Source organism: Martes martes (genome assembly GCF_963455335.1).
Source record: "Martes martes genome assembly, chromosome: 3".
Taxonomy (NCBI): domain Eukaryota; kingdom Metazoa; phylum Chordata; class Mammalia; order Carnivora; family Mustelidae; genus Martes; species Martes martes.
In genome coordinates this window covers 488936-512977 of record NC_137890.1, presented here as the reverse complement: position 1 = coordinate 512977, position 24042 = coordinate 488936, and the positions used below count along the sequence as shown (strand labels likewise).

Genomic DNA, 24042 nt, shown 5'->3' with positions numbered 1-24042 from the left:
ACTGAGCCACCCAGGTGCCCGTAAATGATCTCATTCCTATAGTGAGTAGCTCTCTAGGCTGTGACAGTCTCGCCTGTGTCATAACTGTAGTGTTATCTCCTGAGTCCTGGACGTGGGCAGTGTGTGGCAGTCTTTGGCAGAAAAGGGTGTTATCTGTGGCCAGATTAAACCAGATGTGAAATCCCACCCTTGAGATTGACCAAAAGGGGTGTGCCTTCCTGAGTTAGCAGGTGACAGGAATGGGGGAGAGGGACACTGGTTGCTGGGGCTTGTGCCTGCGTGGGTATGTCTGCCAGGAAGTGTGTATGCGCATGTGTGCTGTGTATGTGCTGGGGTGTGACTGTGTGCATGTGTGTGTGTGCATGTGTGTCTCCTGGGGTGTGTGCGCGCGCGTGTGTGTCTGGGGTGTGTGCGCGCGCGTGTGTGTCTGCCGGGAAGTGTATGTATGCGTGGGTGCCTGTGTATGTGCCAGGGTGTGACTGTGTGTGCGTGTGCATGTGTGTCTGCTGGGGTCTGTGTGTGCGTGTGTCTGCCGGGAAGTGTGTGTATGCGTGGGTGCCTGTATATGTGCCGGGGCGTGTCTGTGTGCGTGTGTGTGTATGGGTTTGTGTGTGTGTCTGCTGGGGTGTGTGTGCACACGGGTGTGTGCCTATGTGTGCATGCCCATGTGTGCATGTGTGTGCACATGTGTCTGCTGGGGCGTGTGTACGTGTGTGTCTGCTGGTGTTTGTGCATGTGCATGTGTGTGTCTGCGAGGGTGTGTGTGTGCATGTGTATGTTTGTGTATATATGCACCTGCGTGCGTGTGTCTGCTGGGGTGTGTGAGTGTGCGCGCCTGTGCATTTGTGTGCGTGTGTGTGTGCATGCGGGTGTGTGCCCACACATGTGCATGCGTCTGCAGCGTGGCCCTCGGGATGTGCTGGGCTGGAGCCCATAATGCAGGTGGCCCCCTAGACTCGGGGACGGACTGGACGTGTGGATTCCAGGGGCCTCAGCAGGAGGAGGCTCGCCTGACTGTGCGGAGCGTCTGAGCAGGAGCCTCTGTGTTCGCACAGCAGCCGGCTGTCCGGGAGGAGCCGCTCGGCAGTAAAGGGGCTACCAGGCCTTCCTGTGCACAGGTCCCAACACGGTGCGAGCACAGCTGCGGGCTGTCACGGTCTAGACTGCAAAGCCCGCACAAGTGGTGCTTGTCCCTCTGGGATTCGTGGGTGTGTGTGGAGAGGTAGCAACCCGGTCGGAGCGCGACCTGCAAGCCCTGGTGGCGGCGGGCGGGGATGGGGTGGGTCCGGGCACAGCCAGTAAGGCTCCGCTCCTCAAGGCGAAAACGGTGGTGGTCGTCTTCGGTCGTCCCGGAGCAGGATTGTCTGCCAGTGGATCCCTCGGATTGAAGAGTTTCTCACCCAGCGAACAAGGAAGAGCCCCTGCTGGGATGGGCGTCCAGGAAAGGGGCCCTGCCCAGTCTGCCTCTACCTCCCAGCCCTGCCGTTGCCCAGACTGCCCTCCTCGTTCCCCCAGCTGGGGGGCTCTAAGTACGTTATCTTATAGAAGAACGTGACTGGGGTTCCGGGCGGTTTGTGTGGGGCGGCCTTGTGGTGGGCCTGCAGGTTAGCCCCAGAGACGAGTGCCCCATCCCGAGTGCCCCGTCCCGTCAGCCCCTGTGCTCTGACGTCATTTACTTGATGTGCAAAATGAGCTTTAGGGGCGCCTGGGTGGCTCAGTGGGTTGAGCCTCTGCCTTCAGCTCAGGTCATGGTCTCGGGGTCCTGGGATCCAGCCCCACATCGGGCTCTGCTTGGTGGGGAGCCTGCTTCCCCCTCTCTCTCTGCCTGTCTGCCTGCTTGTGATCTATGTCTGTCAAATAAATAAATAAAATCTTTTTAAAAAATGAGCTTTAAGACACAATGTCACAAGAACCGCTTGTTGCTGGTATTGACAGGGCGTCGTTTGCAAATTTAAAAAAATAACAATGTTTTTTAGTGAATCAGTTCAATATTCCAGAAACCTAATTACTAGTCTGTCAATGAATCTGAAAAGTGATATGTTTTAAGTCTCTGTGCAAAATAGAGTAACTTTATTTTTTGTCCTCTGAAACATCTTTTACATATCTAAAGCAGTTGTCAAAAATTTGCTTTTGCTCCAGGTATCTCTGTGTTTAGAGGAAGATAAAAATCCTCAAAGCAAATATGTACAGAAAATAAATATCTTTTGGTGTCCGTTGGTTAAAATGCTAATACTTGTTGGCCGGCTGGCTTGGCGGACTCGTGCTGTGAGGAAGTCCTGCCCTGTGTCTTTGCCGCGGTGAGACTCGGCGTGGCCTGAAGCCTGCAGCGTGTGCTTTGGGACGTGCGGACTGTGAAGGGCTCAGAAATGAACCTCTAGGCCGGGTGGACGAGGGAGGTGTTTGCGCATTTGGAGGCCGTCACGAGGCAGAGCCCGTGAAGCGAAGGAAATGCCACTGGTGTCTGTGGAGCTCGCCCCCCCCACCCCGCCCCCCTGCAGGGTCCCGTGCGCTCCAGGAGGCAGGAGCGCGAGGCGTGGTGACTCGGGCAGGCTTTCTCCCGGCCCCGTGCGGCAGTGGCCGCGAGCCTGGGAGTGGGTCTGCTTTTCCCCGGGCGCGCAGGTCCTTCTTGGGAGGGCACGGGCGGGGCGCACGCTGCTTGCCCTCCCCGGGCTCCGGGCACCACGGCCCGTGCACACGCCCTGTTTCTCTCTCTGCCTTTTGAGGCCATCAAGGCAAGGCCTTTGTTTCTATATTTTGAATTTTTATCATTCCTACTTCATTTGGTTTTATTAGTTAATCTGTAAGAGCAAGTATTTTACCATTTTTGTTCACTGTTGTGTGCCCAGCACCAGGGACAGAGCAGGCGCGTAGGACTCGTAGCGGACGCCCGCAGGAATGAGTACTTGTGTTCCCCAGGTGTCCTTCCTCTTTGCTTTGTGATAAGGTCGCCCGCGAGTTCGGAGAGGGGCAGTCTCCTCCCCAGGCACTTCTCTTCCGGGAAACGGAGATGCGGCTCTACTTCTCGAGGAGGAAGGGTGCTAGACTGCTCTAGATTTCTTTATTCCGGAGAGAGCGTGGGCGTGCACGGGGTGGGTTTGGGGAGGGGCAGAGGGGGAGAGAGAATCTCAAGGCGACCCCACACTGGGGCTCAGTCGCACGACACGGAGGCCTGAGCCGAAACCAGGAGTCACATGCTCAACAGACTGAGCCCCGGGGAGTGTTGGATTTCTGAACTCGTTTCGCAATACAGAAATGCTGGAGCATTTAGGAGACTCTAATTGCCACAGTACTGTGGTATTTCAAGAGCTGCTCTCCCCAGACTCTGCGGTCCCACCAGAACTTCCGTAGGCAGGCAGGCAGCCCCCAGGGGCTTGGGGCAGGTTGGTGATACGCCTGGGCCCCTGCACCCCCGCCCCCTGGACACGGAAGCACCCAGAGGGGCTGGTGGGTGGATGAGCCGGCGGTCGTGGCCACGCGGACGCCTTTAGGCTTAGACGTGTTTGCAGCTGACCCACAGCCCTCAGGTGGGGGAACGATGAATGTCCAGTTAGAGGCATCATCGTCCTACAACTACCATTTAGCCTTCCTCCAGAAGGGAACTAACCTGTTGCCTCCTTGCGCTGCAGGCGTGGTGTCCTTGGTCGCCGTCCACCCCTCCACAGTGAGCGCGCTGGGGAAGCAGCTGTTGCCGAAAACATTCGGACAGTCCAATGTCAACATTGCGCAGCAAGTGGTAAGGGGCCCGGGCGGGCGGGCTCGCCGGTTCTGGACGGTGGCCCATAGCTCTGGTGCGGAGGTTGGGGTGCGCGGTCTGCCCTCCGCAGTGCCCTCTCGATGTTTGCGCTGCTGGGACACGTGTGCGCTCCCCTGGCTCAGGCCTGCTGCAGACACAGGCCAGGCACCGTCCCCTCCTGCTATGTGTGTCCCGCTGACCCCAAGTCTGCCCCAGAGTGTAGAGTGGCGTGGGAGTGGCAGCGCCTGGCCTCGGCCCTCCTCAGCATGGGCGTTACTGCCTGGGAAACAAGGGTGGTGTCCTTGCAGGGCACGTGGTGGGCATAGGGCTCTCTCTGTAGGCCATCAGGGCGCTGGGACCGGGATGCCCCTGCTGTGGCCCACCCTCTAGGAGGGGGCCGAGGTGGGTCTGTGCTCCTGGACCGTGCTGGGTGCCCCACTCCCCGATCACCTGTGCGGCTCGTTGGCTCTTCCTGGCGGAACTCGGGTCAGATTGAAGCCGCCCCTCCGGCTGGGCCTTGAGTGGCCCTGCGAGGAGGATGTTGGCTGCCCAGCTGTGCCTGTGCAGACCTGAGCTCCCACTTCTGGGTGGGCACCCGGGGCATCTGTGCATGTGCCCGCCACTTCGCCCCTGTCGCGGGGTGTGACTGCTTTTCCCAGCAGAGTTGCCGTGACGTTTTTCAAAGCAACGCTGTGTCAGAGGTACACCATATTTGGCTCATCGCAGCTTTTTAGTAAACATCTTTTTGATAAAGTTAAATATTTCGTTCTATGTTTTATTCTGCAACTCGTGTTATTTTTAGCTGCTGCGTGTCATAGCAGCTTTAGCTGGGGAGTACCTCCTCAGTCGTAGGAGTCGTTCTGTTGGATGGTTGTAAATGTAGGGAGGAGAGTCAACACGCAGGTTTGTCTGTTGGCGCCTTAAACTCTGTCAGCCTGAAAGTCACGTCCCTGGGCTGAGTCCGCTTGTTCGGGGCAGCTGGTGTCAGCAGCGCCTCCCGCGCAGGCCCCAGCGCTGTGACACGTTGCTGGTCTCTTGACCTCGCCCGCCAGAGGGTTGAGGACGGAAGGACTGGCGCGTCGTGACCTCGAGGGGCGTGTGAGCTCGGCTTGCGCTCACGAGGGGCTTCAGCCCCGGTCCAGGGAGTCGGTGCCCACGAGCGTGGTGCCCAGGAGCGCGGTTAGGACGGGGGAGGAGCGGAGAGAGAACAGCTCCTTGTCGTCCGGGGAGCAGTTACGGAGCGCCTGCTGTGTGCCTGGCCCCCGACCTTGCTGCTGCTTGGGGACCAGTTGCGCAGAGAGGTCCAGCTTAGGGAGAGGACCGGAGCGCGGGTGCTGGCTGTGGGGGCCCAGGCCGCGTGTCAGGCAGCCCTCTGGTGACTCTCCTGCCTGTCTGCGTGGGTGCTTGTGTCCTCAGTCCACTCTCCCGGAAACGTCACCAACCCAGTCCCTGTGAAACGTGTTCAGTAAGTGCCAGACTGACTGGTTTCCACGTGTCCCGAGCCCTCGGCCCTGAGCCTCGGCTAATGCGCCTTTTCCACGGTGAGCCCGGGCCCCGGAACACACGTCCCCGTTGAGCAGAAACGGAAGGTTCGGGCAGTGCGTCTCCTCCCTGGGGACCTGTTCGCTTTTCTGTCCTCTTTTTCCGGAAACCTTACTGTTCGACTCCACGGCTTTCGCATGAACGAGGGTGACGCACAGTTCGGAAAACACTGTGATGAAACTTTGATTGTTGGAAATATGAATTGAAAGAATGAAATTGAGAGTTTTCTTTCTGTGGTTTGTGGTCATTGGCCCTGACCAGTGGCCTGACCTAGGACCGAGTGCCTGGCCAGCTGTCCCCTGGCCACAGGAGGCAGCACGTTCACCCTGCTGAGGAGGGGCCCTGGGCATGGCCAGTCCCTGAAGCTGTGTCCCATCCCCGTGAAGGGCGGTCCCAGCACCTGGTGCCCGACGGTGGCTCGCTGGGGCGCTTGGCTGTGCAGAACCTGGGAAGTCATGTTTCTGAACCGATTCCTGGATCAGCTCTTTGGTGGGGTGGAGTCACATACGAGATCTGAGGACGCTGAGGTTTGACTTGACGGTACACAGCAGTGTCTGTGTGTCCCTAGTGGAGTATTTGCATATTAATGCCACCAAATTCTGAGTCTTTGTTGAACACAAACGAGGCTCTCCCTTCCTTGGGTGAAGAGGTGGTGAGGGGTGCTCAGACTCGGTCCCCTGTGGTGCGGGTCACGCTGCCATCCCCAGAGCTGCCTCGCCCTGGCGTGTGGGTCTGTTGCTCCAGGGCTCATCGCCCCCCGTGCCCCCGCGCTGCCCTGTTCGAGGTGCTGGGTCCCCCGCGAAGCCTCCATTGGGACGAGGCCCCCACATGCAGGTGGGCTGGTGGGCACCACGAGTTCGGGGACTTTTTCCTGTTTGTGTTCTGGCGTTTAGCACCCCCTGGGAGAGAGGATTTCATCCTCGTCCGCAGCACTGAGCAGAAGGGAAAGTAAACTTGGGCACGGGGAACAGTGGGGATGTGCCCTGAGGCTGGCTTTGCGGCCCCTCCTCGAACCACAGCCTCCCCAGGGGTCGCCGTCCGGCGAGCTCGCCGGGGTGGGACGGTTCCTGGTGCTTTTGTTGGACCCGGGAAGACCCCGGGAGTCGGTGAGGGAAACGGCTCGTGCCGCGCAGAAGTGCCGCTCGCCGGCGTCTGGCTCTCGGTGTGGGCCATGTGCTCGCGCGACTGTGTTCTCGCGGTCCCCGTGGCTGGCGGAGCTCGGCGGTGCCCGCAGAGGACGGGAAATGGTAAAACGACAGGGGTGCGCGCGGGCGATGTCTCATTGTGTTCTGAATTGTCTCTTTTGACTGTAGGTAATTGGTACGCCTCAGAGACCTGCAGCGCCCAACACTCTGGTGGTAGGAAGCCCACACACCCCTAACACTCACTTTGTCTCACAGAACCAGCCTTCAGACCCCTCACCTTGGTCTGCCGGGTGAGCACATCGCCTAGAATCGTAACCCCGGCTCCCCGGGCCTCGCGGGCCGGCCGTCACGCCCGCGGTAGACGGCGTCAGGGCGCGCTTCTCCTCGCGGAGGAGAAGTCTGGCTGCAGGGGAGCCGCTCCCCGCGGGCCGGGGGTGGCGGCACTGTGAGGGGGGCAGCTGGCGGTGGAGGAGGAGGAGGAAGCTGGCTTCTCCGCACTGCGGTGACGGGCGCTGTTTCCGTTGTCTGCACCGGAAAGTAGCGTCTAGGGGACAGCGTGCACGTGTGACGGCCCTCGCGGCAGCTCTGGCTGCCGTTCCTTGGGCGACACCACGGGAGGGTCCCACCACACGGTCACCTGGACCGTCGTCCCTGTAAAGCAGCCTCGTGAGAAAACGATTTTACTCGGAGGTCAGCTCTGTGACTTCCCTTGAAAACAAAAACAAAGCTTTTTGGACTTACGTCTGTATTGGTTCTAAAGCAGAAACCGTGATTTCCCGAGTCATCGTGAGAAACTCAGAGCCACCCTTTCCTTGAGGTGGTGCCTTAAAAAGTTGAGCTGTTGGGTTTCCCGTGCTCTGAGGCTCACTGCGGTCTTCAGGGTCGGGTGCCCGCCGCCACGTGGCCGTCACGGCCTCCACACCGCCTTGGCTCGCAGCCTGCTCAAATTTTCCGTAAAAGTTCTCAAATTTGCGGTAAAATTTCCATAGTTCCTATGTCCGTGGACATCTTTTTAAGAAGCAGCGTTGGTGTATCAGGACGCGGTAGATACGCACCGGCGGCTCCTGCCCTTCCGGGCGAGGCCCCGTGTTTCCTGGGAGCGGACGCAGATGGGAGGCCTGGCCACTTAAACGTTGGTGTCTCGGCCCCGTGGCTGCCCCCAGCGTGCTCTACAGACGAGCTGGGTCCCCAGGGCTGCGCGTGGGGTCTCGGCCCGTGCCCAGCTTGCTAGCCTTGTGGGTGAGCGTGTGTCCCCCGGGGGCCGGCGCGGGGGTGCTGAGGGCACTGCTGTTCCTTTGTGTTTTCTAAGGAAGCGGCACAGGAAAGGGGAGAAGAACGGGAAAGGCCTGCGGCACTTCTCCATGAAGGTGTGCGAGAAGGTGCAGAGGAAGGGGACCACGTCCTACAACGAGGTTGCTGACGAGCTGGTCGCAGAGTTCAGTGCCGCCGACAACCACATCCTACCAAACGAGTCCGTGAGTATGTGCCGCGCGGCGGGGACACACCCCGGTGTCGTACGGCCTGGCCTGGGTTTCTCGGAAACAGCTGGAGACACACAGTTGAGAGAACGGTCTGAAAGAATTCTCCGGACCTGTTTGCGGCACGACACCTTATCCTCCCAGATGCGGTCGTGCGCGGGGCCTGGCTCCTGGCAGGCCGGCTCCCGGGCAGAGCTCCCTCTTCCTCGGGCTCAGTGGGGGTACGCTGGGAGCGTCCTGGACGGTGTGGAAAGCTCATGCTCCGTCCCCAGCAGGCTTACGACCAGAAGAACATAAGACGGCGAGTCTATGATGCCTTAAACGTGCTGATGGCCATGAACATCATCTCGAAGGAGAAGAAGGAGATCAGGTGGATTGGTCTGCCCACCAACTCGGCTCAGGAATGTCAGAATTTAGAGGTAACGCGGCTCAGCTTGTTTCCCATCGCGCCCCTGTACGGTTGCCCCAGAGCCGGTGTGTGTCCCGAGGGCACCTGCTCAGGGTCTGGTGCGTGTGTGCCTGGCCCGGACCAGACCTCTGCCGCTTGCCCACCGGACGTTGGCATGCTGCCCGTCCAGCCTGCCTGTGCTCTGCGGGCACCGATGAGGAGGCGTCTGGCCCAGCCGTGGGCAGCGGACCCCAGCGTAGGGAAGTTCTCAATCCTGGCTGCTGGGGTTTGAGTTTTATAGCGTCGTGTGCAGAGGATGAGAGAAGGTGGAGAGGCATGTGCAGTGAGAGACAGAAGAAACCCCCGTGGGTCCCATCCCCGCGCCTGGTCGGCTCTAGGTCGCCGGTTTCCCTTCGTTAGATTGGGGCGAGGGGTTCTGCGAGCTCATCCCTAGGGGTGCTGGTGGCTGTGTCGTGACTCTGCAGTCTTTGTTTTGAAGGTGGAGAGGCAGAGGCGGCTTGAAAGGATCAAGCAGAAGCAGTCTCAGCTTCAGGAGCTCATCCTGCAGGTACGGGCGCTGTTCTCCTCCGGGCTGGCCCTGTCCCGCCGCCACGGTGTCCCCTGTGCCCCTTGATCTGCTGCCCGGACACGTCAGAAGGCCCCGAGCAGCTGGTGCCACGTTCCGCGCTGCCTCGTGTGTGGACGGAGGGCGGGAGGGCGTGTCCACACGGCCCTTTTCCACGTGTTGTCCTGGCTGTTGGGTGTTACCGTTGTTCACCTCTTATGGCCCCTCGCGACGAGCTGTCCTGGAGCCCAGGCGCGGGGCTCAGCACTGTCTGCGGTCTGGGCGTGTGTCCGCCGCAGACGGTCTCTGCATTGAGAGCTTGAATGCGATTTCACACGCGCCCACTGAACTTCCATGCGGTCGCTGTAGACGCTTACAGAGAGCGCGCGTGCGCGGGAGGCCCACGGGCCGCGTGTGTGCTGCTTGTCAAAGTCTAAACGGTGGGAGGGGCGCCGCTCGGAAGGCAGCGCCCAGAGCTTCCCTGGGGCAGGAGTGCATCCTGAGGACCGGAGCCCAGACCAGGGTGTGAGGTGGCAGCTGTGGGGCAGAGGTCAGCGTGCGTGGCCGGTAGGCCTGTGTCTCCGTCCCCTGCACCTGCAGAGGATGTCCCCAGGTATGGGCGTCTTCCCTCCGGGGATCTGGAGATGCCCATTCAGGGCTGGAAGCCAAAACACAGATGTGTACCAGGAGCTTGCTGGAGGGTGTGGCCAGTCCCGGGCCTGAGGCTGTGCAGTGCTGGGGCCATCTGGCCGGGGCCTGGGGTTGGGGGTCAGCCGCCGTGGAGGCGGCTGGCCAAGGAAGGGAGCATGGCGTGGCAGCAGTTTATTGAGGTGCCTGTGGCGGGAGCATGGGGGAGCCCTGGGACCCTGGGGGGACGTGGAGCAGGCTCTGAGGACAGGCCTTGTGGCTGGTGTCAGAAGATAAAGGCGAGGGGGTGGTCAGCGAGGGGCTTGGTTGGCACACGTGCTGGCTCAGCGCCCCCGGGCCACGGTGGAGGGTGTGTGTCTTGGCTCGCTGGGTGCCCTCAGCCCGGGGCACCGCAGCCAGCCCCTGTGCCCTAGCGGAGGCTTCGTGGCAGGGAGCGCTCCAGCGGGGGGAAGCGACCTCGGGGCCGAGGGACGCAGGAGGGGGGGCGCACGTCACCGGGCCGCGGTCCCTCTTTCTTCCGCTCAGTTCTCCGGCATCTGCAGCACACGGAGCTAGTCGAAACCAAGCCTCACGTTCCCCCGCAGGGCACGGTGCCGGGGGGCCAGCTGCGGTGGGAGGGGCGCTTTCTGGCTTTACCGCCGGGGAGTTCGCGTGCAGGTGTGAAGTGTGAGGCTCTCCCCGGGGAGAGCGCCGTGCCGGCGGGCCTGCAGCCGGCGGGTGCTCTGGGAGGTACTGGGTGCTCTGCCGAATGTCTGCCGTCTTGGGTGTGGAAGGGGCAGGAGGACGGTAGCCTCCAGCACGGATGCTCTTCTTGTGACCCTCCTGGGAGGGGTTTCTGTCCTATCGGCGTGAGCACCTGCCTCCGGCCTCCATTCCCCTCGGGGTGTTTGGTGTTCGGGTGCGCCCGCGCTCTCCCCTGGCGGATCGCTCTGAGCTCTCGAGGGGCCTGACCCCTGTTGCTGCCCTGTGGGGTCGGGCAGGGTCGTCAGGGACGCCCACGGGCAAGGCTTTAGGTTGCCGGCAGCTGGTGTGAGCAGCATGCTGGTGGCTCATCTTTTTTTAGCAAATTGCCTTCAAGAATCTGGTGCAGAGGAACCGCCAGGCGGAGCAGCAGGCCAGCCGGCCGCCGCCTCCCAACTCCGTCATCCACCTGCCCTTCATCATCGTCAACACCAGCAAGAAGACCGTGATCGACTGTAGCATTTCCAATGACAAGTAGGTCCCGAGACAGGTGCCCGCCCCCCGCCCAGGGTCCCAGCTGAGCCTCAGGTCGGTGGAGAGCGCCACTGTCGCGGCCAGTGGCACGTCCGCTCGTTTCGTCGTAGCGGTATCTGACTAGTCCTCGAGCGTCCTCGGGCATCGCAGTTACAGCCTGCTCCCTCACATCCCTGGTTCCCTGTTTGTCTCGTGAAAGGAAGGCCTGGGCTCCGTCAGGGTTGTTGCTGGCACGGCCGTCGAACCCTTGTGCAGAGAGTGGCCGGCGTTCCGTGCTGGCCGGGGGTGCGGCAGGCCGTCCCACGCGTGGGGGCTCGGTGACGCTCTAGCGCGTCTGAGTGGATGGGCTTTGGAGGACGTGGGTACAGAGGGGTTCTGAGGGAGGTTGGCTGAGTGGGGTTTCTCTGCTTGGGGCCCTGTGCTGCGGTGAACACGGCCAGTGACGCCTTTTCTGACGGAGACTTTGCCCCCAGGTTCGAGTATCTGTTCAACTTTGACAACACGTTTGAGATCCACGATGACATAGAAGTCCTGAAGCGCATGGGGCTGGCCTGCGGGCTGGAGTCCGGAAGCTGCTCCGCCGAGGACCTGAAGATGGCGAGGAGCTTGGTGCCGAAAGCGCTGGAACCTTACGTGACAGGTCTGTCGCCTCCGGGTCTCTTGGTGGCCGTGGGGCCGGACCTCAGGTCTGGACGTGCGACCCACCTTTGCTGAGGCCGAATTCGCACTCGGCACCAGAACTGGGGACAGCTGGATTGGGGGGCGGGACGCCCTTGGGGACTGTGGTGCATAGAGGCCACCGTGGTGTTTTGGGGGTGGTTGGCCTCCACAGTCAGGGAACCCAGACAAGACTCCAAGGAGTGAGGCGCTCTGCCTCCTCCTGATGCCGGGGGAGGAGGAGTTTGCTCGGGAGCCTTGTGGGGGACTCCTGTGCTAAGCAGCGGGGTCGGGGCCACAGAGGGCAGGCGCTTTGTGGTGAGGAGGCTGCTGGCCGTGCCCCACTTTGTGGTGTGGTTTGCACCAGCTCCCAGCGGGCCGTGGACACTGGCCGTGCTCCTGGTGCGTGCCGTCTCCCAGGACGTCAGGGGTCCTCCCACCCTCGGCCCCACTTTCCACTTTCTGACAGTGTCCGTTCCGCGGCACAGCTGCATGGTCATTGGTGATCATGTAAATGAAGGTCTCGGTGCCTTCTTGGGAGGATGGCCAGTGTCCCTGCAGAGAAACCACCGGCGGGTCAGCTGTCTGGCCTGGACCCGCCTCGTGGCAGCGTGAGCCTCTCTCGTGACCTTTGCTTTGTTTTCTTCTCTTCAGAGATGGCTCAGGGATCCATTGGAGGGGTGTTCGTCACGTCGTCGGTGTCGACCTCGAATGGCACGCGGCTTTCTGCCAGGTGACTGCGGCTCTGGGCCGAGCGGGTGGGCAGAGCCCCTGCTCTCCTGCAGAAAGTCCTTCCTCCTCCACGGCTCCCGCTGGCTGCTGGCGCGAGGGTGGGACCCCCCCCGACTGGCCATGCTGTCGGTGTTGGCCGCTCCCCGCAGGGCTCCTCTCGAGCCGTGTGCCCAGAAGGCCCACCAGAGCCTGTACCCTGGGTGACCAGGAGCCTCTTTCTCATGGTTTCTTCCCCTTGAAACTTCAAGTGACACGTGACTGGCTTTTTAAAGAGTAGCATGCGGTGACGGGGCCCAAACGGCCCGAGCCCCCCGTGGGCAGCCCGAGGGCCGGGGCTTTTCTTCATCTGTGTTTGCCATTCCTGCTTAACACACCTGAGGTCACACTGTGCATAAAGCCGTGTTCTCTGCTTTGTTTTTGTTTTTGTTTTTTAAGACTTGATTTGAGCGAGAGAGGTGTGAGCTGGGGAGGGAGAGCAGCAGAGGGAGAAGCAGGCCCCCCGCTGGGCAGGGGCCCGACGAGGCTCCATCCCGGGACTGGGAACCTGGGACCGGGGACCCTGGGACCGTGCCCTGAGCAGAAGGCAGACGCCTAACGACTGGGCCACCAGAAGCTGCTTTTTTTCCTCTTTACTGTTTATTGGATGTATGTTTTCTGTGTTACTGAAGGAGTTTTATTACTTAAATCAGTGTGTGGGAGCTTTCGATCTGGCTGTCCCACTTGTATCGTCTCCGGGTATTTATCTTCGGTTTTTTAAAGATGAGTGTAAGATCATTTCTGTATCAAGTATTGACAAAACAGTGGCTTTATTAGCTTTCACGTCATGTCGTATTATGTGTTTTCTTATATCAACTCTAGATGTCAATAGATGTTTAATCTCTTAAAATACAAGTTGGATGAGCAGTTGTAGGTTCAACAAAATGGACGGATATGCTAGCGGGTGGCGCAGCGCGTCGTGGCCGGCTCGCAGTCCAGGGTTCTGGGTCGTGGGCCAGGCTCCCGGCCTGTGCTGCTGGATGGTCTGGCCGGGGGTCGTCCCTGAAGTCCTTTGGGGGGTGTCTGGCCCGAGATCAGCTCCGTTTTTCCCGGTAGCCCTCCAGCTCTGCGTGCGTGCGGTGTCGGTCTGCCGGGCTGCGCGCTGGGTGTTCCCAGAGGCACGATTTGGGTATTGACTCAAGTTTTGGAGGCTCACTCCAGGTTTGTAACAAGGCAAGTAAATTCACCAGCATTTCAGAAGAAAAATCAGTGCAGAGACTGGCATTATTTTGTGAAGACAGTAATTTCTTGGGCAGTTTGGTGTTTCCTGCTCATGAGAAAGGGTGCAGTTTGAAGCGGCTTTATGGCTGAATTTTTTACCCTTTCTGACTTTCTTGCTAGGCTGGATTTCACAGATGTGTAGTTCCTTTGTCAACGAGCGGAATATTGAACAGTGTTTATTGTATGATGTTCCTAAATGCTAAAAGGCATTAAGATATATACATACGGGGACGCCTGGGTGGCTCAGTTGGTTAAGCGGCTGCCTTCGGCTCAGGTCATGAGCCCAGCATCCTGGGATCAAGTCCCACATCGGGCTCCTTGCTTGGCGGGGAACCTGCTTCTCCCTCTGCCTACCACTCTGACTGCCTGTGCTCACTCGCTCGCTCTCTAACAAATAAATAAATTTAAAAAAAAAAAAAAAAGATATATACATACGGCTGCCAGTTAAAAGTGTTTCTTGGCGCCCACGCTCTGGCCTGCGGCAGGTGTGGGTGCCGTCCACCTGGGGCTCCCCTCTGCGTTGCCCGGTGAGAGCCGTGCCCGCGAGCCCACGCCCCAGACCCCCTCTCTCTCGAGTGTAGAGTAGCCGTGTCTCCCAGGCGGTTCTGCCCTTCTGGGGCTGCTCTGTTGAGGCAGCGGCTGGGCCCTTCCAGTGGAGCAGCAGAGCCTGAGGCTTCCCCCCGGGTGACCCCGAGCCCCCGTGTGCTTGTCGGAGGTGCCTGCCTGGAGTCTGGGGGGGTCTCTGTTGAGCTGTAAGTTCTAGACTCGCATCCCTTGAACATCTGAAGTTTCTTAGAATACGTTTTCTTACTGCTCAGATACTGAGAAATCCCCGTGACTTCTGATGACAACTCTGTGAGCGGGTTGCACACGGGTGACGTGTGCACTTTGTGGGTGAGGGCTGTCGGCACCGGGGCCCCAGGACGCTGTGCTACGGTCAGTGTCTGGGCCACTCTGCCAGGTGCTGGGAGGTGCTGAACCCAGAGGTCTTTCCTCAGGGTCGCAGCTGAGAATCTCTCTGTTGTAGGCCAGGGCCTTGCCTGAGGCGCCGTCGACACTGGGGCCAGGTGGCTGTCATGCAAGTGCCACCCTGGGGCTCAGATGCCAGTAGGCCCCCCCAGTCGTGATAGCAGAGATGGTTAGATGTCCCCTGTTGAGACTCCCAGGGGCACAGTGGCAACATCGACAGGTTCCAGACGCCCGTCCGAGGACCAGCATGTAGGGCTGAGCGGCCCTGCTTCCCAGAGGCACCGGCCCTGCAGCCCTGCCCCCCGCACCCCTGGGCTCTGCCCTGCCAGCCCCGCTGCCTCTCAGTGAGAGCCGTTTCCTGGGCTGGTGGACAGCTGTGGGCTCCTTGCAGAGCATCTGGGTGAGACTCACCTGTCACAGCTCAGCCTCCTGGGCTCGGCGCTGGCGCCAGGGGAGCGGGGGGGGGGCGGGCTGTCGTCGGCATGTGTATGCACACCGCATCACGCAGCCACACGCACAGACCCCACACCTGCGTGCATGCGCGCACACAACACGTGCACAGTCATGCACACGGGCACACGCACACACACAGACCCAACACATACACCACATGCATACGTGTGCACACACGTGCACAGGCACATGCACACACAGACCACACATGCACACACATGCCCTTGCAAACATGCCTACGCACCTCGCTGGGTGCTTCCCACACGCTCCTGACTGGGAGCCTTGCTTGGGAGGATTCCCTGTCCTTTCCTGGGGCCCCTTTTTCCTAAGCTGCCCTCCCCCACCGAAGGTCAAGGGCGTCACAGGTACACAGCCTGGAGGCAGGAGCTGTGATCTCCAGCTTTGGCATGTGGGGTTCCGTGTGTGATGTAACCACCCAGCCCGTGGCGGCCGGTGTTGCTTCGGTTCTGTGCCGCGGAGGCCGGGCTCGGGGGTGCCGGGTGCGCTGGTGCGGATGTGGGGCTCCCCGCTCTGCCTGACCGCCTTGTCTCGCCTCGTCCTCGCAGTGACCTGACCAATGGTGCGGACGGCATGCTGGCCACGAGCTCCAGCGGGTCCCAGTACAGCGGCTCCCGGGTGGAGACCCCCGTGTCCTACGTCGGGGAGGACGAGGAAGAGGACGACGACTTCAATGAGAACGAGGAGGAGGACTGACGCCTGCCCGCGGCCCGCCCTCGCGGTCTGCGTCGGGAGCACTGGTTTCGGGAGCGGCTGCTTCTGCTGTGGGCGTTTGTTTCTTTCCGGCCTCCTCCCCGGGACCCGGCGGCGAGCTGCTGACCGGCCACGCGGCTCCAGCGAGCAGGCGAGGGCCGTGTCCCGCGGGGTCTCGGGGTGAGCGGTGGGGTGTCTCCACGCCAGCGGCCGCGCGGGCTTTTTCCTCACTGTCTAGGGTTGTGTCTCCATTGTCTGTCCTCATCCGGCGTTCCCTTCGCTCCTCGTCCTTGCCGAGTGCGCCCAAGCACTGGCGTGCCAGCCGGGTCGCCAGGGCGGGCCGCGCCGGTGCGCCGTGTGGCTGCCGCGTGTCTGCCGGGGTGTGCGGCCCCTGCCCATGCCGGCCCGTCCTGGGGTGTCGGGGGGCCTGGCACACGGCGGCTCTGCTTTTCCTCGCTCGGCGCCATCCGCTGTATCGTGACTATTTTCCCTTAAATTATATTGACTGTGATTCCGTCCGGTTTATACTTTTCTCTACGTTGCAGCAAATCGCGAAGTTCTGTTTCTGTTTTTGTTCGTTCGGTCAGAGTCTCCTGCCGTGCTGGTGCGGCGGCGACCGCGGCAGGGGGCTCGGGCACACGTGCCGCTGGGGAGGCCGCCTGGTTTCTCCCAGGCGGGCGTGACTTGGGTTGTTCCCAGGCCTGCACGTCTGTCATCTGAGGACACGAACTGAAACAAACCTCCTGTAATCTGTGATGACGTCGACATTGAGTAGAGAGAATGTTCTAACAGTTTTTTAACTCAGAATTTGTCAATCATTTTTAATAGTTCTTTTTTTATAAGAAGAAAAAGGAATTTCAGGACAGGCAGTAGTCCCTTTTAAAATTTATTCACAAAGACCCATTAACCGCACAGTTGCTGTCAGCTGCCTGTTCTAAACAGTAGTCTTTTTATTGAAACACAAATAAACTTTTCTGTAATATTTTATGGAATATAAAGAGACTTTAATTGTTTGACTTGTTTAACTTGGCACTGTTAGTTTTTATTAATAAAACGCGCATGTGGGCATTTTAAACAAGTTCTCTGCTCCTCTAATTCCAGATTCTTGTCCACAAGTCACTGTGTCTCCCGTGTCGGTCTTCCTTCTCGCCGGGCGAGGGCAGGCGGCCAGGCCGGACGGGGACCCGGGGCTCATGCTGAAGCCCGCCCGCCGCCGCATGCTCCGCGGGCACGGCCCCGCGTCCCTCCCGGGTCCTCACAGTCGAGACAGGGTCGGGGGTTTGGCTTTCAGGAGTGAGGTCGTACGGTGAGGAAGGACCGCAACGTGGTGTGGACGGTGGAGGACTGTCGCCTGCGCGGGGGCATCTGCGGTGCCAGGGAGCAACGGGCGGCCGGTGTGGTCTTGCCGGTCGTGACCTCCCTTCGCTGTCGAGGGCAGCAGGAGCTGGAGGGCGGTGGCCTGGTGGTTCCGTGCTCACTGGTGCCGCGCGCCCACAGGCCCGAGGTGGCCTCCCTGTGGGACCCGCGGAGCTGGCGTGGGCGGGGGCCCCTCGCAGAGGACGCCTGTCCTCGGGTCCGACAGGCTCCCACCCTCAGCTGTGTGGGACTGTGTCGCTCTCTGGGCGGTGACATTGCACCTGGTGCTTGTGTGGGGTCAGGACACCAGGTCGCGTGGTGGCTGGGAACGGGGGTGCTCCCGGAGAGTGGATCGGTTTGATCGGACACTCTCGTTCCGGGCTTTGGTGCAGGGCCTGGAGTGAGCCGCCCGCGCGTCCCTGGGTGTTGGAGGGCGGGCTCGTGTCCGTGGCTTCCTGTGGGGCGCAGCCCGCACAGCCCGCGTGGCGCCCTCTCGCCCCCCTGCTCACCTCCTGCAGGTGCGCGGGCTCCCGGGGGCAGCCCCGCTGCGGCCTCGTCCGAATTTCCCTGACGGGGGTGGGGGGGGTGACACTTGAAGACTTCCGAAGAGAAAGTGATTTTGTTGTTACGTTTTCCCCTTATCAGAAAAGACATGATTGTTTTACGTAGAGTAAGAGTGACTTTAATGTTTTATTTTTACAGTTTAGGAATTCTGTTCTGTAAGAGCAAACCTTCAGGATGCCCATTCTCGTAAGTCCTGTTCTCTGGGAGCGTGAGCCGTCTCCGCGCGACGCGGTGCCGGGACTGTGGGGAGGAACGTGCCGTCCACCTGAGCCGTCCTCAGGGCCCGGGGGTCGGGCAGCTGCTGCCTCGCAGTTACCACGTTGGCCCAGGTTGTTACTCAGCTCCGGATTCGGGGTCGAAGGGAGGAAGGAGGGCGCGAGAGGCCGCTGACTCTGCTCGAGGTGCTCGGGGCACAGGTGCCTGCTGGCCGTTCCCGGGCGGGCCGCGGAGCGCTGGAGGCCTGGTGGGGGCAGTGGGGGCCCCCGGGGCAGGCCGGCCTCCCCCTCTACTGCCGAATGTTGAGCTTGAACTCTACTTTCCCTTCGTAGGGGTCGTGGGGGTTGTCGAACGTCACGTGGTTGGCCAGGATCTTGCACACGACGAGGACCTCCGTGTTTCTGGGGACATTGAGCAGTTTTGCGGCGACCAGAGGGTTGCTGTAGTGGGGCTGGAGGCCGTGCGGGAAGACGGAGGAGGACAGCATGAGAAGCGGCTCGACAGGGGTCGGTTGGGTGGCAGAGAAGTGGTGCCTGCCTGCTCGGCCTGCATGGGGCACGTGCGTAGATGCCCTGTCCCCACTGAGGGACAAGGGGATCCCGTCTGGGCTTGGGGGATAGCACCAGGGACGAGTTCAAGTGCAAATTGTATTTGATGAAAATTACCATAAAAGCAGGAAAAATTGAGAGATTTGAAGGCCGTGCTTTAACACGGATATATGGTTGTCTAAAAGGATTTGGGAAGCTCTGGGAAACTGAAACCGTCAGGGTTGGCGTTGGTGTTTCGCGTGGGAGCTGTGTTTTCAGGTAGGGAGACTCCCAGAGGGCTGCACGGTCCCCCTGGTTCCATTGGTGTCACGAGAATGCTGCGGGCTTTCCTTCGCTGCTCAGTTTGGGACAATTGTGCGGTGGTTGCCGGAGAAACGAGAAGCGGCCTACCTGCGCCTTCTTCCCGTAGTAGGGGAAGTAGTGGAGGCTGAAGGTGCCGTTGGGCGGGTAGTACTCCACCTGGAGGGGCCGGGCGTCCTTGTGCTGGTCCTGGGGGCGGAGAGGCCGGCGCCCGAGTGAGGCGGGCTCCGGGCGTCTGCGTGTGTCTGCGTGTGTCTGCGTGTGTGTGAGCTGCCCGGCGGGGGGCTGGAGCTTGGCAGAACACGGGCGGAGGACCCCTCGTGTCTGTTCAAAGCTCAAGTCAGCACACGTGTGTGGTCCCGGGAGACGCAGCCTCGCCCCGCAGCGAGGTGGGCGCGGGGGGGTTGGGTGCTGCGGAGCCCCGGGGGACGACCAGCCTCGGAGAAGACTCAGTGGAGACGCGTGTGTGTGGTTTGGGGGTTGTGCTTTAAAACCGGTTTTGAGAAAAACCGGAGGAAATTACTGCTGACTCTTAGCGGGTTTTTCCAAATTGCCACCAAACACTCAGAGCGGTGTGAGTGACACGCTGTCCCAGAGGCTTCCCGGGCCGGACGGTGGCGGAGGCCGCTTTCCTTACAGCTTTTAGTCCCCTGCAGCGCAGCTGCGCGGGGGCGGGGGGTGGTGCACGCGACTGTGGGCCCGGGGCGGCCAGGCGGGCGGCCGCAGGGAGCTGAGGGCCGCGGGGAGCCGGGGCGAGGGGCTCTGGCGAGACCACACACTCACCAGGAGGGCGCAGTCCGCCCTGGGCGCTGTGCTGTTGCTGGGCAGGAAGTTCACGATCTGGAAGGAAGGGGCGTCCGTGTCGCTCTCCCACCGGCTGCGTGCGCGAGCGGGCGGCCTGTCCGCGCGGCCAGCACCCTGCCCCACGCGGTGGTCTCGGCTGCCGGCGCATGGCAGGGCGGGACGGGAGGGTCCGAGCCATGGCTGGCACTCTCTGGTGCTCCGCGGTGCCTATGACGGGGTCCCCCGGGGTGCCCACCTGTGCCGCTCCACACATACTCTCTCGGCCTCCCGGGTCCCGGCTGTGTGTGCACCTGCGCCCTCCCCACAGTTCTGCCCTGGTGCGCGTGGCTCCCTCCGCCAGGCAGCGTCGAGACCCCGCGGGGACCCTGGAGTGTGTGCCGTTCAGATGCACGGCTTCCCCAGGTGTCTCAGGAAGGAGGTTTAATCGTGCCGCATGCCTGTTGGCCAACACGGAGCAGAGACCCCCCGGCCCTCTTGCCCTGTTGGCTTCCAGTGGGATGTCCCCTGCCCTGCACCCCAGGGGTGGAGGGACCATGCCGCCCTGTGGTTCGCTGGCACCGGCCCGTTCAGCCTCCCTCGTGCCCGGCAGAGGGTCCCTGGCCCAGATGGGGAACTGCTGCTCGACATGGTTCCCAGCCATCCTCGTGGCACCTGACGTGGCCCGGTTGCTGGCAAGCTCTGTGCGCACGCAGCCCCCCTGAGCAGCCCCGACTCTGAGCTCAGCGTCCAGTGCAGAGCCTGGAGCCAGGGCAGTGTCTGAGCTGTTCAGGTCGGATCTGGGGAGCGGTCAGCTCCCAGCCAGCGCGATGGGCATGCCAAACAGAGGAGCAGGATGGGAGGGGCCGCGGCGCGGGGGCCAGGCTGGGACCCAGGCCCCTCCAGGCCACGGCTGGGTCTGGGGTCTGTAGCCCCACCCTGTGCTCACCCTGTTCATCTTAATGATGAAGCACGGCTTTCCTTCCGCGAAGCCGAAGTTGGGGTCCGTCAGACCCGAGCAGTTCTGCAGCATGTCTGCTGTGAACTTGCAGGAGAACTTGGTGTGGTTTGGGGCCAGGAAGCTTTCCTGGAAGAAGTACTTCTCGGAGGTGCAGTTGATGCTGTCCTCCTGGAAAGCTGGCGAGTAGCCTGCCAAGACAGACGAGCCTGTGGGCGCCGACCTCCAGCCACAGCCACCTGCTGTGGTGGGGCTGGTGGGAGGGTGGGGACGCCCGTACCCTCCCTGAGATGGTCTTAGAAGAGGGAAGAGCAGAGGTGCGAAGCGTTTGGAAAGTCACCTGCCAGGAAGTCGTGGAGCGTGTGCACGAGGTCCACCCAGGTCCTGTTGTCAGAGACGTTATAGGAAATGTCCAGGCCTTTGTCCCCGTAGACATCTGGCCTCAAGGTCACCCCTGGAGGGAGAGCACGACACATCTTACTCCGTTCCCCCCAAAGTGCTGGTCGCATCCCAGCCACTTGCTGCGGAAATGGCCCGGCCCGGTGGCCAAGCGTGGGCTGCTGTGGTCCTGGCCAGTCCTGGGTCCTCAAGGGCCCCTGGGCAAGGAGGCTGCGGCCAGGTGTCCTGTAGCACGAGCTCAGCAGGGACCCGCCCACCCGGGAACTGAACCGCGTCGCCAGATGAAGTTGAGTTGGAATGCACGTTTGAAACTTCACTGGTTTCGGTCACGTCTGAAAGCACTCGGACACCGTGTTAATTGTACGAGAAAAGGAGCGCACGTGTGGCGTCGGAACCATTGCACGGCTGCTGGGCAGCCTCACTTGTGTTCACACGAAGACGCGCAAACCGGCGTCACAAATTCGATAGACGGGATCCTAGCGCTCAGGTCCTACTCGACTCTTCCATTTCCCAGCGCCCTCGTCGTCAGGCTGGCTCGGCTCCTCCCGTCCACGAGGACGTCGTGTTTGGCCGTGTGCACGTCCCACAGCCCAGGAACAGTCAGCCAGTGCTCTCTCGTTCCACGGATGCTGTGGGAGTAACAGCTGCGCGTGGCTGGGGGGGATCTGACCAAGGAGAGCGCGGGCACCACTCACGAGCGCCTGCCCCACGCGTGCACCGCGGCCGCTCCCCGTGGGCTCACGGCTCGCTCCCCCGCGTCAGGGGCGGCTGTCGCCCTCTCCCTGCCTCCTGGGACCCTTCCACCCACTGGGCTTCGGGCAGATCACGTTACGGTTGTATCCTGAGGTTTGTAACGTAGCGTGTTCTGCTCTGAAACTAGGTGAAACCCTCCTGGCTGTCCGTTGGTTGTCTCTAGGAATGACCGCCAACAAGGCACTTGGGTGGGTGATCACTGATCAAGGGGTTCACGGGAGACCCCAGCAGAAGAGCTGGGCCGGCCAAGGGAGACACGCCCACCCCGGCTCCGGGGCCCGCGCCCGCCACCTTCTAGAGACGTGCATTGTCCTGGCCTCCTGGGGAAGTGCGGGGCCGTGGTGGGGCACCTCTGCGGCTCTTGCTCCCTCAGAGCGCACCCAGGACGTGCGGGCGGCAAGCGTCCGAGTAGCCGTGCCGCGGAGCACCTTCCTTCCTGGAGTTCACGGCGCCTCCCCCACCCCACTCGCGCCTGCCCGTTCTTGTTGGTTTGTGCAGACGGCTGGGCTAAGCCGCCTTCTCCAGGACCTGGAGTGCCACCTCTCTGTCTCAGGCCTTGGAGTTCTGTTGTCACCGGTGACCTCCTCTCCCCTCGGGCCCGACGGGGGGCGGGCGGGCGCCTGCTCAGCCTTTGTGCCGGGCCTCTGCCCTTGAACGGGGCGGTAGACAGGCTGCTCTTAGAGAAACGCGTGTTCTGAAGAGCCTGTGGTCCTGGAAGTGGTCCTCCCAGAGGGGCAGCGTCGTGCTGAGGGACGTCCTTTCCTCCCCACAGACTCTCCGTTCCCCTCCTCCCTGCTGTCTCGTCCTCCCGGACGTGTCCTGTGCTGTGTGTGTTCATCCGCATAGCAAGTCAGTGAGGTAAAGACTGTCTCTGTACCAAATCTTTTAGTATTTAAAACTAAACCAAGTCAGACTATAGTCTGGGGTCACCATCTTCAAAAGAAGCTGATGGGTTGTCTGCACCTGGGTGTGCCCCTCCAGAACCCTGGGGCCACCAGCAGGAATGGCTCCTCCAGGCTGCCCCCCGGGCTTTGTTCTGGAGGGACCCAGCGTTGCCCCGACGCGTGGGGTCCTGGTGCCCTGGCGCCAGCCACAGGCCCCGTTACCTGGTGACTTTAGCTGGTCTTGGTAGTCGGGCGTGTATGGGTCGAGCGTGCACATCAGCGTGTAAATGCACAGGGCGAAGATTCCGGTCATCACCACGTAGAAACCCACGTAATAGAGGCTGATCCACACTGTGGGGAGAGGGAGGAGGCCCGTGGGACCCAGGGTAACACTGTTTCTCCATCGGAGTGAGAACTCAGTGGTGTTTGTAGTGCCTTCACACACAGTGTTGTTCGCCGTCACTTTCGTCAAGTTCCAGAATGTTCTCCTCGCCCAGGAGATGCTCCGTACCCCTTAACTTAAAGGTCCTTAAAAATCACAAGCTTTAGGAACATAGCTTTAAAATTGCTTTTCTCAAATCTAAGGCTGAACCTTTGGGGCTGCCCCTCAGATGTTCCCACTTTGTAGGTGTCTGCTGTCAGTGGGGATTAGAGCTGAAATGGCCTTTTGGGGTCATCTGGTGAGGGAGGTGTGGCCTGGCCAGAAGCCCTGGCAGGGCCTGGGTCCTGGATGCCTGGACTGCTGGTGGATGGTCCTGTGCATGTCCTCAGAGCACCGCCCCACCGTCCCCTGCCCTCCCTGCCATCCCCGCTGTGCCCCGCTGTCCCTTGCCCTCCCTGCTGTCCCCAGCTGCACCCCGCCGTCCCCCCTCATCCCGCTGTCCCTGCCATCCCCACTGTCCCCTGCCCTCCCCACTGTCCCACTCTGTACCCCGCTGCCCCCGCCATCCCCACTGTCCCCTGGCGTCCCCTGCCGTCCCCCACCATCCCTGCCATCCCCGCTGTCCTGCCGTGTCCCCCACTATCCCCCACCCTCCCTGCCATCCTCGCTTTTCCCCGCTGTCCCCTGCCCTCCCCATTGTCCCCCACTGCACCCCACCATCCCCCGTCATCCCCACCGTTCCTGCCATCCCCACTTTCCCCTGCCCTCCCCTTCTGTCCCCTGCCGTCCCCCGCTGTCCCCCGCCATCCCCCTCCGTCTCTGCCGTCCTCACTGTCCTGCGGTGTTCCCGGCCATCCCCCACCCTCCCTGCCATCCCGCACCCCGCGGCCGGCACGGACCCCACCGGGACAGTGTCCGGCCCAGCATCTGCCCCGTGTCTGGGTTCCAGCAGTAGCGCTGGAACTCCTCCAGCCGCTGGCCGCATGACTTTTTCTCCTGCAGCGCTGCCATCCTGTAGAACGGGGTGCTGCCCACACCCAGCCCGGGAGGAGAGGGGCCGCCTCTGGCTTTTATCGTCTCCTCCCCCAGAGGTCAAGGTGCTGTGGAGACAGGCTCCGGGGAACGCAGCAGGCGTTGCTGGTCACACCTTGCTGTCCAAACACAGCGGCTATCAGACGTCTCGCCGCCCTCGTCTCGGATGCCCTTGGCCGTGTCCTTGTCCGTCCTGATAGCGACCAAGGTCAGGGGCTTCCCCACGGAGAAGCCGTTCTTGCTCATTTCACGTCCTTCGGGGGCAGAGATGTGAGGAGTGCAGGGTGGGTCCGACCCCGGCTCCGTGCCCGAGATGGTCCTGGTCTGAGCCGATGGGGGCGGCGACCGGGGGGCTCCCACCGCCGTCGCTCCTGCGT

At 61.5% G+C, this 24042-nt stretch overlaps 2 protein-coding genes across 15 annotated transcripts in view; one reads left to right on the top strand and one right to left on the bottom strand.

Moving 5' to 3' along the window:
* The window catches only part of TFDP1 (transcription factor Dp-1), a 45389-nt gene extending 28824 nt beyond the window's left edge, over positions 1–16565 (top strand). For 3 of the 14 annotated variants that reach the window (XM_080799039.1, XM_080799038.1, XM_080799034.1), the window contains 9 exons: positions 3627–3733; positions 6589–6710; positions 7730–7895; positions 8174–8317; positions 8786–8854; positions 10563–10714; positions 11188–11354; positions 12026–12104; positions 15349–16565. In XM_080799039.1, coding sequence (XP_080655165.1) covers positions 3627–3733; positions 6589–6710; positions 7730–7895; positions 8174–8317; positions 8786–8854; positions 10563–10714; positions 11188–11354; positions 12026–12104; positions 15349–15496 — 1154 coding nt within the window. In that variant the 3' untranslated portion in view covers positions 15497–16565. Of the gene's footprint in view, positions 1–3626; positions 3734–6588; positions 6711–7729; positions 7896–8170; positions 8318–8785; positions 8855–10562; positions 10715–11187; positions 11355–12025; positions 12105–15348 lie in introns of all 14 variants that reach the window. The other 11 variants (XM_080799032.1, XM_080799043.1, XM_080799044.1 and 8 more) reach the window with 5 other exon arrangements.
* Positions 16566–17519: 954 nt separating this feature from the next.
* On the bottom strand, positions 17520–23644 carry ATP4B (ATPase H+/K+ transporting subunit beta; the record flags this gene model as incomplete). Its single annotated transcript, XM_080799048.1, has 7 exons — positions 17520–18080; positions 18568–18666; positions 19261–19317; positions 20207–20406; positions 20556–20669; positions 22474–22602; positions 23533–23644. 7 exons carry the CDS (start codon positions 23642–23644, stop codon positions 17919–17921), a joined length of 873 nt encoding a protein of 290 aa, XP_080655174.1. The 3' UTR covers positions 17520–17918.
* Positions 23645–24042: the final 398 nt, after the last annotated feature.